This window comes from Notolepis coatsorum, assembly GCF_963971535.1.
Source record: "Notolepis coatsorum genome assembly, chromosome: 2".
NCBI lineage: Eukaryota > Metazoa > Chordata > Actinopteri > Aulopiformes > Paralepididae > Notolepis > Notolepis coatsorum.
In genome coordinates this window covers 200,199,307-200,214,086 of record NC_140166.1, presented here as the reverse complement: position 1 = coordinate 200,214,086, position 14,780 = coordinate 200,199,307, and the positions used below count along the sequence as shown (strand labels likewise).

Below are 14,780 nucleotides of genomic sequence, written 5' to 3'. Positions count from 1 at the left end.
GTGTACCGTTTACTTCCACCATCTGTTCCCTCCCCTCCAGGTAGGATTGTATCCAGCTCACTGATAAACTATCAAAACCAATTGCTTTTAGCTTGTCAATCAGAATGGTGTGATTGACAGTGTCGAAGGCCTTTTGTAGGTCCAGCATGAATGAATGAATGAATGAAAACTTTATTAACAGATTGCAGAATGGGTACAGTGCAGTACAGCTCAATACATACAATTGTTAAGGGGATGCAGACCAGAGAAAGACTTTCGACTTGTTTACATCAGGGTCCCCCATTTTCAATTCATCGTAACATATATGACATACATGACATACACATAGACCGTACTGCTACATCTATACATTTATGACATACCATATTTGCAATTACAGTACTGTATTTGTGATACAAAAAGAGTCCAGAAAGAAAAGAGTATATACATTAGGCGTAGAAACTGTACATTGGATTGGGGGGGGGGGGGGGGGGGGTTGGGTAGGAGTGGGGGGGGGGGGGGTTGGAGTGGGGGGGGGGTTGGGTAGGAGGGGTGGGTGGGGACTGTACATTGGAGGTGGTTGGGTGGGTGGGTGGGGGGGGGGGTAGGAGTGGGGGGGGGGGTTGGGTAGGAGGGGTGGGGGACACTGTACAACTGTACAAACAACACTGTACATTGGATTATTGACAAGACCATACTTGGTAATTTACTGTACATTGGAGGGGGTTGTGTTCGGACATTTACAGGGGCCAGTTTCGAGTTGCAGTCTCCCTTAGGTGTTTTTTGAGAGTGTTTTTGAAAGTGGGTAGTGATTCACATTCCTTTACAGCTTTGGGTAGGGCGTTCCACATTGATGTGGCATAATTGCGAAACGTGTTTAGTCCCTTGTTTGAGCCGAATCTGGGTTTAACATGATTTGTGGAGCTCCCTCTGGTGTTGTGATCGTGGTATTCACTGACCTTTGGGAAGTATTTAGTCATGTACATGGGTACCTTGGTCGTGTAGTGTATCTTGTAGACCAGGCCCATTGCAAGTTGCTGTACTCTGTCGTCTACTCTAAGCCATCCTAGGTTGTCAAAGTGGGCAGGGGTGAGGTGGGTTCTAGGAGTAAGGTCAAGCAGTAGTCTGACCAGTTTGTTTTGAGATGTTTGTAATTTTGTTTTTAGCGCCTTTGAGGTGCTTTGGTACCATGAGGTGCAAGCATAGTCATGACCATGCCGCAGTATTTGCCCGCGTCCACCTCTTGTTTGATGTGGTCGTTCAAGTAGAGAAGGCATGTGTCAGTGGAGTGGGATGTTCTGAAGCCAGATTGGAATTCGTAGATTAGATTTTTTTCCGCGAGGTACTTTTCGATCTGTTCGTATACTATTTTTTCCATGACTTTCGAGATGGATGTAAGGATAGAAACAGGGCGGTAGTTACCCGGGTCTAATTTGCTGCCCTTTTTGTGCAGGGGTGTTACTCTCGCAATTTTGAAGTCCTTGGGGACGTGTCCCTGTTTTATGGAGAGGTTTATTATGTGTGTGATGACTGGGGTGATGGCTGCTGCTGAGTCTCTGAGGAATTTGGAGGGGATGTTGTCATGGCCAGTGGCCTTGTTTGGTTGGAGGGCGCTCAGTTTTTTGAGTACCTCATCTGTAGTTACTATTTCCAGTTTGAAGTCGTCTTTGTGGACGCCTAGGTTCTTGTAGTATGCTACTATGTGTTCTACCCCATACTGCCCTGAGTGGGAGGGTAGTTTGTTTACCAGTGTTGTGGCTATGTTTGTGAAGAAAGTGTTTAAGTAATTGGCTACATCCAGCTTGTCTGTGATGAGCGTGTTGTCCGTCTTTATGTTTATGTTTGAGAACCTGGTTTTGAGTTTTTTACTGCAGCCTAGTTGATTGTTGAGTAATTTCCTGCTTCCTCTCTGGAAGTGAGTTTTGTTTAGGTGAACCTGCTTCCTCTCTGGAAGTGAGTTTTGTTTAGGTGAACCTACATCCTCTCTGGAAATGAGTTTTATTTAGGTGAACCTGTATCCTCTAGCAGTCTAGCCCAGTGGTTCTCAACCTGTGGTACGTGTACCACGGGTGGTACTTGGGCCCCCTGCTGGTGGTACTTGAAAAAAAAATATATTATAATTTTTTTCTTCATTTTTTTCTTCATTTTTTTCTTTTTTGTCTGCAGTCAGGTCACTGAACTTAGAAGCAGGCAGGCCTGGAGTAGCCATCTGGCATACTGGGCATTTGCCCGGTGGGCCGACGCATATGTGGGCCGTTATGATTTAAAAAAAAAAAAAAAAAACTGACACTGGGCTGGCCCAATCATATATATCTTACTAAGCACCCCCCCCCCGCCAGTCGTGCAGGTACATGACTGAGAGGGGGGCTGGTACATGACTGAGATGGGGCTGGTACATGATTGAGAGGGGGCTGGCGTGTGTGTGTGTGTGTGTGTGTGTGTGTGTGTGTGTGTGTGTGTGTGTGTGTGTGTGTGTGTGTGTGTGTGTGTGTGTGTGTGTGTGTGTGTGTGTGTGTGTGTGTGTGTGTGTCAGAGAGAGAGAGAGAGAGAGAGAGAGAGAGAGAGAGAGATCAATAAAGCCTCAACAAAGAGTTGGACCAGCACGTACAGAATATAGATATGATGTCAGTCTGAATCAGAGTGGGGGGGGGGGGGGGGGGGGGGGTTGGGTAGGAGGGGTGGGTGGGGGACACTGTACAACTGTACAAACAAAACTGTACATTGGAATATTGACAAGACCATACTTGGTAATTTACTGTACATTGGGGGGGGGTTGTGTTCGGACATTTACAGGGGCCAGTTTCGAGTTGCAGTCTCCCTTAGGTGTTTTTTGAGAGTGTTTTTGAAAGTGGGTAGTGATTCACATTCCTTTACAGCTTTGGGTAGGGCGTTCCACATTGATGTGGCATAATTGCGAAACGTGTTTAGTCCCTTGTTTGAGCCGAATCTGGGTTTAACATGATTTGTGGAGCTCCCTCTGGTGTTGTGATCGTGGTATTCACTGACCTTTGGGAAGTATTTTGACATGTACATGGGTACCTTGGTCGTGTAGTGTATCTTGTAGACCAGGCCCATTGCAAGTTGCTGTACTCTGTCGTCTACTCTAAGCCATCCTAGGTTGTCAAAGTGGGCAGGGGTGAGGTGGGTTCTAGGAGTAAGGTCAAGCAGTAGTCTGACCAGTTTGTTTTGAGATGTTTGTAATTTTGTTTTTAGCGCCTTTGAGGTGCTTTGGTACCATGAGGTGCAAGCATAGTCGTAGTACCCTTGAATGAGTGCTCCTGCCAGAGTCTTCAGGGTATTCTTGTTTACCAGTGAGGAGATCCGGTACAAGAATCGAGTTCGTTGGTTGACTTTTTTTTATTACATTGGATGCCATTTTGTCACAGGAAAGATTTGCCTCTAGGATGGAACCCAGGTAGGTAATATCTTCTTTCCTTGTGACAATATTGTCACCCACTGTAACTGAGAAGCCGTCGGTCTTGCTGAGTTTGTTATTTGAACCGAAGAGAATGGACTCTGTTTTGCCCATGTGTAATGATAGTTTGTTATCAGCGAGCCATATGCAGATTTTGCCTAGTTCTGAGCTGAGGGTTTTTTCAACCTGTGACTTGTTCTTGTCAGAGACCAGCAGGGCTGAGTCGTCCGCAAACAGGAACAAGTTGCAGTCACAAGCTGAGTCACTATTGAGAACACGAGAGAGAGAGAGATTAACAAGTAAAGCGTCTTTTATAGACAAACTGAAATATATCTTACCTTGCCGTTCAAAAGTTACGTTTTCACTGACTCTCTTTATTTCTGGGTCAAAATTATGTCATTTGGTACAGATGTTGTAACCGGAATCCTCGTGGTCGAGGATTACATGAAAAAGTGTGTGTTTGAATTAAGTAATTTGCTGAAATACAGTTGTTCTTAATTTTCTCACTTGCTATGTGAGAATGTTAGTTATTATGTTCTCAATGCCTCTTGCATTGTATGATAATTGTGTGGAAGAGTTTGCTAGTTCTAGTGCTACCCCTTTGTACATTGTGGCTGTGTCTGACAAAAGTTAACAATAAATAATGCTATTAGGAATACATTTGCCTCCTGCATGAAGTGTGCATAGCTGAATAGACTGTATTTTAACGTCGGTCATATGGTGGTACTTGGAGAGCCAGCTACGTTCTCAGGTGGTACTTTATGTAAAAAGGTTGAGAACCACTGCTCTAGCCTACTAAATTAAAGGAATTTTAAAGATAAATTAGTGACCCCCCTTTTTGAAATGTACCTAGAATCCTTTGCTAATGGCTACTTACCCGCATCAATGAAACAGGCCCTGATTATTCTGCTCCCAAAACCAAGCAAAACCAATACTAAATGCGAGAACCTCCGTCCTATAAGTTTGATAAACAACGACACCAAAATCCTTAGTAAAATCTTGGCCAAAAGAATAGAGGACGTGCTCCCAGAGATAGTGGGAGACGATCAAAATGGATTCATAAAAGGGAGACAGGGATTTCACAATGTCAGACGGGTCTTCAACATCCTATACAACCAAAAAGGAGAGAGGGACACGGGTCTTCTCTCGCTCGACGCGGAGAAGGCCTTCGATAGGGTTGAATGGGCCTATCTTTTTGATGTTATTGATCGATTTGGATTTGGAAATTACTTTTATAACTGGATCAAATTATACCTAAACTCTGTAGCCGAGGTACTAACAAACGAAGTGACATCTAAACCCTTTAATGTCACCAGGGGTTGCCCTCAAGGCTCGCCCTTATCACCGCTTTTGTTCATTTTAGCTATCGAACCGTTAGCAATTGAAATCGGTAATAACGATCACAGAATAGCCCTTTTTGCGGACGATGTAATTTTGTTCCTAAAAAACCTAGACACATCGATACCCGCACTGCTTGATATAATTGATCAGTTCGGTAGTATCTCCGGATATAAATTGAACGCCTCAAAATCATCACTTATGCTGCTTAATGACAATGAGAGACAAACCGCTGACCAACAAGAATTCCCTTTCAAGCTCTCGAACAGTTTCACCTATCTGGGCATCAAAATAATACAACAAATAGAAAATATAGCATCAATAAATGATGAACCTATGATAGACTCTGTATTCAAATCCATAGAGAGATGGATGTTCTTGCCCATCTCTGTGATAGGGAGGATAAACATACTAAATATGTCCATACTATACCAAAGTTCCTATACTTATTTCAAAACATCCCTTTGGCACCACCGGTAGGAATGTTCGGAAAGATTGCGTCTCTCATCTCAAAATTTATATGGCGTAAGAAATGTCCTAGAGTCCGCCTATCTCTGTTGTACCTTCCATTTGATGCAGGGGGGTTGACCTGTCCTAACCTTCATTAGTATTACCTGGCTGCACAATTGAGAACTGTAATGTTTTATTTTTCTAAGGAAGACCCACCATCATGGATGGAAGTGGAAGCATACCCAATGCAACTACCACTACATTTATAGTGGTAGTCTATGTATTCAGCTGAGCCAAAATATTTAAGAAAACATACTACACACCCCATAGTGCTTAACATGATTAATGTATGGTATGAGGTAAAGACATTTATGAAAATAAACAACTCCATGTCGCAATTCAGCCCAATCTGGGGAAACGTCTCATTTAAACCAGGCAAACTGGATGCCGGATTCAAACTATGGACAAAAGAAGGAATAAGTAAAATATCTGACCTTTACAAAGAGGGGGTCTTGATGTCTTTTGAGGAACTATCAATAAAATACAGCATCCCAAGGAAGCATTTCTTTAAATACTTGCAACTGAGAAGTTTAATTTCCTCTCAGCAAAACCAATCACTGGTAATTCATACACTTTCATCTTTAGAAAAAACTATCATCAAGAACTGCAATAACAAAGGCCTGTTATCAATGTTCTATAACTGGCTTGTATCTGGTTCAGATGAGACGTCAATATCTAGATTGGAGGCATGGAGGCTGGACTTGGGAGAGGAGATCTCAAACGAGGACTGGAACAGAGCATGCGAGGAGGCTCAAACACAAACAGCCAACACTAGCTTAAAACTACTTCAATACAAATGGCTGATGCGGACTTATATATATAACCCCTGTCAAACTGAATAAATACAACAGCAACACACCAGACAGTTGCTTTAAATGTACCGAGGCTCGGGGAACTTTTATACATTGTATTTGGGAATGTGACAAAATCAAGAAGTTCTGGGGGGAGGTGGTGAATAAAATCAAAGATATCCTGTCAGTGAATATCCCAGTAGACTCCAAAATGATATTACTACTCCTATATCCAGTAAATCTCAACCTGAGAACCAAACAATTTAAATACTGCAGGCAAAAAGAACAATAGCTTTCAATTGGAAGAAAATAGACGCACCCACAATCGGTGCTTGGATTAAGAACATGGCACAATGCATGTCTATGGAGAGAATAACATATATCCTCAGGAACAATATAGAGGTTTACGAGGATATATGGAAACCATTTAATGACTATCTGAGAAGGGAAGATATAGGAGGGTTGCTATAGGATGAGTCCCCCCGCCCTCTCCCGCGGTCAGTCGTGACCCAGACCCCGGGGAAGAGCGGAGGCACGTCATTGAAGGTGTTATAAAGATGCCATTTATTTATTTTTATTTTTATTTTATTTTCTTCTTTTCAATTATTTTATTTATGTACGAGCTATTTTACTGGAGGTACCAATGAATGTACGTATTATTTCTGTATGATAACAGTAAAAACAGACTCAAAGATGCTAAGAGAGAGAAGAGTGGAGGGGGGAGGGGGTATGTGTGGGTATACTTGTATAAACTTGTGGAGAAAAGGAATGAAGAATAACTGACGACAATGACAACCTGAAATGTGTACTGTAAAACCCAATAAAAATATTGTATAAAAAAAATAAAAAATTAAAGGAAGACACAAGAAATACGAGAAGACTGAATTTAGAATTTCATCTATCTGTCAGTTTTGGACGTTCTGTGTCATAACTCAAAGTATAGATCTGTAGTTATCTGTAGATTAGTATATATACAAACATTAGTCTGCCAATGTAAACACATTTACAGCCTCAGAAGGTGTGTACAACGCATTAGCATCACATTCTAAAATAATATATTTCAGAGTCAAATTAATCCAAATGTAAACAAAGCCAGCAACAGGCTTGCAATCATAAACGAGCAGCAACAAATAGGGATTTGAGTGTGTGCATAAACAAAACTATGAAAACAAGTCTGTCAAATGAACAGCTACAGAATTAAGAATTAATATTGTCAAAGTGGAACAATACCCAATACCATAGCTAGCTGGCAGGTCATTGCATTTTCTGGACACAAGATGGCAGTGTTGGGCAAGGAAGAACTATCCTGTGAGTGAGTTCTATTACACAGCTAAACTAGATTACTAGAATAGAATAAAATAGAATAGAAATACTTTTATTATCCCGTGGGAAATTTGACACTGCAAATCGCTCAACATTTAAACATTTAGACAGAACAGGTCACAAATTAGAATAATACAACGAAAAAAATCAAGTTGCCTAGGATAAGAGTAGAGTAAAATAGAATAAAATGGAATAAAATATACAGTAAATAAATACAGTAAAAATATACTGAGGTCTACAGTAGGTGTAGTATTGCACAGTGCTGTTTCGAACTAAGTCCAGGAAGATGGTAACTGCCACTCTGTGCTCAGTGATGCAGTGAGGCACAGTGATGCATTGTATAGTCTGATGGCTGTTGGAATGAAGGACTTCCTGTGCCGTTCAGTGCTGCATTTGGGTAGTGTGAGCCTAGCACTGAACATGCTCCTCCTGTCAGCCAAGTCTGTGTATAGTGGGTGGGAGGGGTTTTCCCTGATGGCCTGGAGCTTAGCAAGGCTCCTCCTCTCCGCCAACTACAGACTGACACTATTGAGTTTGAAAGCATACAGCAAGATGGTCCAGTCATATCAAGCGTTGAAGCCTCAGCATGGTAAGGTGAATACTATGATCAATACATATCATGGGAAAATTGCATGACATTTTAAATTGATTTATTATCATTTTGGTTCACAGTAGCCTACTGTATATAACATCAGAACCAGAATGTATATAAAAGAAGGCAAACATTTTTTAAATGCACCAATGCAAACAGGGGTCTTCATCTCTTTTACATAAATTTTGAAGGTTTAAAAGTTTGTTTTTCTTGTTTTTCAGCATTGAAATTGTTTCAAAATGCTCACTCAAGTCTGTGACTTTAAAAACATCATATAGGAAGGTATTATCTCTTTAACCATTTCGTCGTATATGATTGATAATCAGATTTCATTATACATCATTCCTCTTTTTTTTAATGTTGTAAAGGTTTTGATGCCCTATCTTCTGGATTAGGATGTATAACCAAATGTATAACACCGTATCCGAGCTGATAACACTGTTACATGGTTACAACAGTTGGTTAGAAGTTTCTTAAGAAAGTTAAGAAAGTTAAGATCACTACTGATATTATCACACAAGTGCAGTGAGGGAAAAACAGCATGACAGGATTACAGGATTAACAGGATTAAACCTACATAACTTAAAAGCAAAGAAAAGTCAGTAATTTATGTCCACTGCGGTCCTCTTGAATACAGGCTAAATATACTGGACATATAGAAGAAGAGAAGAAAAACACCATTGTACAATATAGAACACACTGTACAGATCCATAATGAGCATAAACAGTTATGTCCTGACATGCAGCACCTGACTGTGTGTTCCAGGTAGATTGGCCACCTCCAATCAACTAATTGAGAGGCCCCTCTCTCTCTCTCTCTCTCTCTCTCTCTCTCTCTCTCTCTCTCTCTCTCTCTCTCTCTCTCTCTCTCTCTCTCTCTCTCTCTCTCTCTCTCTCTCTCTCTCTCTCTCTCTCTCGCTCTCTCGCTCTCTCTCTCGCTCTCTCCCTCTCTCTCATTCAGCCAGAAGACATTTCCATTATTTCTTTCATTGTCTTTACTTTATAAATTCACAACCTTTTGTTTCATCTTAAAGCTGGTTGTTTGTGTCTATTCATGTTGCTTCCCTCAGAGCCTTGGTCATTCATGTTGCTTCCCTCAGAGCCTTGGCCATTCATATTGCTTCCCTCAGAGCCTTGGTCATTCCCATTGCTTCCCTCAGAGCCTTGGTCATTCACATTGCTTCCCTCAGAGCCTTGGTCATTCACATTGCTTCCCTCAGAGCCTTGGTCATTCACATTGCTTCCCTCAGAGCCTTGGTCATTCACATTGCTTCCCTCAGAGCCTTGGTCATTCATATTGCTTCCCTCAGAGCCTTGGTCATTCACATTGCTTCCGGGGTCATTCACGTTGCTTTTCTCAGTCGTGGGTCATTCACGTTGCTTTTCTCAGAGCCATGGGTGTAACATATTGGCCGCTCGTCCTGGGATCTTGTATTTGGTCTAAGTTATGCCCCTAGATTTGTTTCGGTACGCTACTTTCTTTTGTTTGTTTAGCCTGGGTTTTGTGGTGGCTGGTTAGGTTTTGGTTGGTGCTCTCCTCCTTGGTGCATGCATGGTGAGTGGGGCTTTTTGAGTGCTATCATTCATTCAATCTTTAATTCAACAAAAAAAATGCATTAAGGGCAAGTTCTCATTAACGACTACATCTGAGCATACATACATAATCAATGGTTGATAAATACAAATAAATATATAATAAAGTGATTTACAGTGATTTTAGCAAAAGTTAGAAAGCTTAAGATCCTCCAAGAGTTTGTTCCAGTCATGTGTGGCGTAGGAACAGAATGAAAGTCATAATTGTATTTGGCTACATTCGAGGGCAGTATTGTCGTGTTTTGAAAACACTGAAATAGGCCTATTTAGTAGCAAAAAATGCATCTCTATGATCATCTCTCCGCCCCCCATAACCCCAAGAGATATCTAGCCTACTTTCTAGATCTCATGACTTTCCCTGCAGCTGCATGCCTTGAAATTAAAGCATGTTATCAGGTAGAAATCAGAATGTGGAAAATTAGTTTTGAAGCATGACACGGCGAATCCAATCAATACGTATGGAGATGCTCTGCGATGAGCACAGACCTGGCAGTTTACTTCACATTCCTATTTCTTCAGTTCGGTCTCCTGGCTTATTTATACTTGGGAATAAGACAAAGGTAGGTTTTCTGTTTGGACGAATAGATGTCGTTGTTTTGAAGAACTATTTTTGGCTAGATATGAATATACAAATTATGTGTATTTTAATTGCATGCATAGTTTAAAATGTATTTGGGTACTTAGTAGGGGCCTGGTAAGATGTCACATTTTTGGTATGTTGGTATTTTAGTGTTTGTGCTACTGGTCTAAATATAAAAGTAATATTAGGCTGATGATCTCACAGTAATTTATGACCGCCTCTACAGGAGTGATGACAACATGCTTATTTACACACAATTAGGACTGCTGGTATTATGCAGTGGTATGTAGTTATGTAGTATTATGTAGTGGTTGACACCAGTAACCAGTGTGTTCTTCCTTCCTTGGTGGGAATATACAGGAATATGATGTGTAATAATAATAGCATTCAAAACTAAAATGATTTAAGATTGGCCTCTGATAAAAAAAAACTTGGATTGTGGACTGTGGAGGGTTCCTCAAGAGGAGCACAGGGGAACCCACACGCCTCAAGTCACATGTTTAAGGGTGTTCTGTAGACTGTAGTGTTGTTTTCCCCAACATGCTACTATCAGCAACACCACCGACATCAGGTCCTTCTCTCTTCAGCAGACTCCAAGATGGACTCCACGCTGGAAGAGACGTACCGGATCAGACCGAAGAAAAAGAACACGACAGACGACTACAAAGAGGACGGAGGAAAGGAGGTTGGTGATTTATTTAAGCCCCCTCTCCAAGTTGCTTGTTCAAATTAACTTTTTCATTTCTGGTAGGAAAGGTAACAAGGACACAGTATCATAGATGCAAAGCGCATTTCCTGTGAGTCACCACTAGGGGCAGAGCGGCTAACAGTGAGTGAGTTAGTGACACACCGGTCATAGAGATGCTGCTTTGCATAAAAGAAAAAGTAGGTCATTAAGGGCAGGGAATGTAAGCCTATGGGTCATTGGATGCTGGTGGTCAGGGTTATAAAAGCCTACACCATTGATGCTATAAGAATAGCAACAATAGCCTACGATAATGATGTTATGATAGCCTTCTGTTAAGCATGAATGAATGAATGAAAACTTTATTTAACAGATTGCAGAATGGGTACAATACAGTACGGCTCAATACACACAATTGTTAAGGGGATGCAGATCAGAGAAAGACAGATAGATAGATAATGCTATGATTATCATATAGTTGAATTTGTTCGTTGTGTCTCTTATGCTGGAAACTATGGACAGGAGTTATTATCAAAAATGTGTGGAAACATTTGGACTGCAAAACGGAAGATAGAGATGACTGAAAAGAAACGTTCAAATGCAATTGCTTACTATTGTAACTAGATGTAACTCAAATGCCTGTGCATTCTATCTCACAATCATATTATGAAAATATACAATTTGTACTCACTTGCACTGAATACACATAACTCTGTTTTCACATTTCTTTGGACAGCCCATGTATTTGCAGTTGTAAAGTCAATCCAAATATACTCTGAGGTTGTACTCTATAATTATTTGTGTGTGTGTACTACTGTGTATCCTAATATATGATCTGTTTTCAGGGCGGTATCACAGTCTGTCTGCTGAGTGCTGCTGTCTTCGGCGCCCTTGGTTCTTCATTCCTCTATGGATATAATCTCTCGGTGGTCAACGCTGCTGCCCAGGTGAGTCAAACCTCTCAAATAAACCATTGCTTTCTTCCATTCGTTCTAGAATAGATTCCCTCATGTAATATTCCGTAGAATACCTTTCTATTTGATTCAATTAAATCATTACCAAAATCAAATGTATTGTCATCATACAGCACAAGTACAGTACAACGAAAAGAGTGAGTGCAATAGTAATATACAATGTAAAGGTGATTAAACTGTGTGTAAAATATTTAAATTGGTACTACTGGGTGTAGTGCTAATCAGATGTAGGTACATAGTACAATATGTACAGTGATACAGGTATAAAGACAGTATGGTCATAGTCTGACCAGAGTGGGAACACCCAAGCAAACTTAAGTAAAAGTAGAAATACCCACATAGAATAGTGCTTTGGTAGAAGGAAAAACCCTCCGCTCAATATTATACAGTACTTAAGTAACATTATAGAAGTATTTGCTATTGAATGTATCAAAAGTAAAAGTACATATTCTATTTGACTTTTCAGTGCTTGGGAGCGTTCAATTCTCCATCCATTGACCTCTATGGGTTATATTAAAGTGATATGTGGTCCAGTTATGCCAGCTCTGATTACATCCTGATGAAGTTGGCAGGTTTAAAATGTGAAAGCGTATCATCTTTATCACATTATCCCATGTTTTATATACAAAATATAAGTAGATGATATGTTCAGATAAATGTAGTGGATTATAAAGTACAATATTTCATTTAAAATGTAGTGGAGTGAAGGTAAATAGTAAAATACTCAATACTCAAGTAAAGTACAAATGCCTTAAATTGTATTTAAGTACAGTACTTGAGTAAAACGTAGTTACTTTCCACCGTTGCCATTCAGCCATATTAGTGATGGTTTCCCATAGTCAGAGACCAGAGAAAGGAGTCCTGTGGTTTCACTCCAGTGCACGTGCTCCATAGAGAATGCATTAGGACTGGTGGAAAAGGGGGATGTGAAAGGTCAGGATGATTTCCTGGAGGATATAGGACACATTGTCTGTCTGGTTTGGAACTGATAGCACTACTATGGTCTCATTTGGATGTTACAGTTCGGGTCCACAATGTTAAACAAACGGGTCCACAATGTTCCATTCATTGTCAATGTACTGTAGCAGCTTGTAGCTAAACACTGAACATTACACATTATCCTACTGTAGCAGCTTGTGGCTAAACACTGTACATTACATATTAATTATCCTACTGTAGTAGCTTGTGGTTATACACTGAACATCACATATTATCCTACTGTAGTAGCTTGTGGTTATACACTGAACATCACATATTATCCTAATGTAGCAGCTTGTGGTTATACAGTGAACATCTATTATCCTACTCAGGGGTGTAAAAAGTACCCAGAAATTATACTTAAGTGAAAATATGGGTACAGTCTCAAAATCTTACTCAAGTAAAAGTCAGAGTATCTGGCTAAAAACACACTTGAGTAAAAGTCAAAAAGTTTCTACTTTTAAATGTACTTAAGTACTAAAAAGTAAAAAGTATTGCAAGGGATAGACCAGGGGTCTCAAACTCATTCCATCGTGGGCCAAGTTTTCATTTTAACTACACATTGCACCAGGAGAGTTAGTTGAAGAGGTGAGCCAATTAGTGAAATCATCAGCTGGTGTTTAGGCAAGGCTGGAATGAAACCAAGCATACACTCGGCCCACAATGGAATGTGTTCTGCGATAGACAATGCTGAAATTAAAGAACAGAGGACACTTTTTTTGCATTAAAATGATTTAATGCACTTCTCCATTGAATTTGAAAAAACATGTCAAGGTAAACTAACATGGACGGCATTCACATCACAGCATTTTTTTTATACATGGTTTCGACATTGCACATCCTAAGGTTCTTGTCAAATAGTTGATTTTTTTTTTTTAAATCGGCACTGGTTAGCATGGTGTTAATCTGTAGACCGTTTTCGCCTAAAGGTACATGCCTAAGTAAATGGAAGATTGCTCCACTTCTGCAAGGTCAATTTGCATGTTCTTGGTATAGGAGCATATAGGGACCTGGGGGTATGTATTTCCAGTGTCAGAAATATTGTGTCTGTTACTAGGCTGAGTAAATTGTAATGAAGAAAAGGAGAATATAAATTATGATTTATGATTTTTGCATCTTTGATCAAAAATGTATACGGGTAGGAGAAAATGCTCACTGAGCTCATTCACCACCTTATTGAGATCATGTGTACAAAAAATCTAAGCAAATGAATAAAGGGAAGATGATTAAACAGAAGGATTTGTAGATACAGTAATTAATGATAATCGATTTTAATTATAAATTCATATTTGACCTTGAACTTGACCTTGACCTTATTTATTTTCCGATAAATTCGTATTTCCGATAAATCATATAAAACATCGGTAAAATGAAAATATACACTTTGACTACTGTTTTTGATAGGGTTATGGTCTTTACTCTTTTCTACAAAAAAAATATTTAAAAACATTAACCTCTTAACATTCAAGGGCCCACATGTGGATGATTCTTTGCCGACCTCTAGTGGCTCGGGTGTGCATTTCTTTTAATACAATATATAGATAGAATTAAAGCCCTTGTTGCCTGTCGATTGCCCTTTCAGGTGACAAAATCCGTTCAGCGGTTCTCGAGTTACATGCCGCTATGTGAGGCGTGCCCCAAAGTACGCAAAAGTACACATTACCACCCCCGACTCCCGGGGCTCTAGTTCCGTCAATCATTTGGCGATCTCGAAAACCTTTGCACAGGGTTGTAGCCAATGAGTGTGGCTTTCCAATGATACCCCATGATATGATAATTGGGGATCTAATACGGTCTCTATTGATCGATTTATGATAAAGAAAAGCAGGGGGTCCTATAGGGGGACCTTAAGGCTTAACCCACTGAAAGCTTTTCCATTTCATGGGATCGGGGGAGGCAAAGGAGACACTTCATTCTATAAGAATCAGTGTTGACTGCGGTCAAAGAGAACATTTCATGGAGATAGGGCCATGGGTGCTCGTCTTGTCCATCCACGCCGACTGTTTCGTCCTCTTCATCACT

The 14,780-nt window shown here is 40.3% G+C and overlaps 1 protein-coding gene across 1 annotated transcript in view; it reads left to right on the top strand.

Annotated features, from left to right (window-relative positions):
* Window positions 1–10,719: 10,719 nt before the first annotated feature.
* Window positions 10,720–14,780, top strand: part of LOC311223689 (solute carrier family 2, facilitated glucose transporter member 9-like) — a gene marked incomplete at both ends in the record, with an annotated part of 31,713 nt that continues 27,652 nt past the window's right edge. Inside the window, 2 exons of the mRNA XM_084308461.1 lie at window positions 10,720–10,806; window positions 11,652–11,753. Coding sequence (XP_084164587.1) covers window positions 10,720–10,806; window positions 11,652–11,753 — 189 coding nt within the window. The remainder of the gene's footprint in view (window positions 10,807–11,651; window positions 11,754–14,780) is intronic.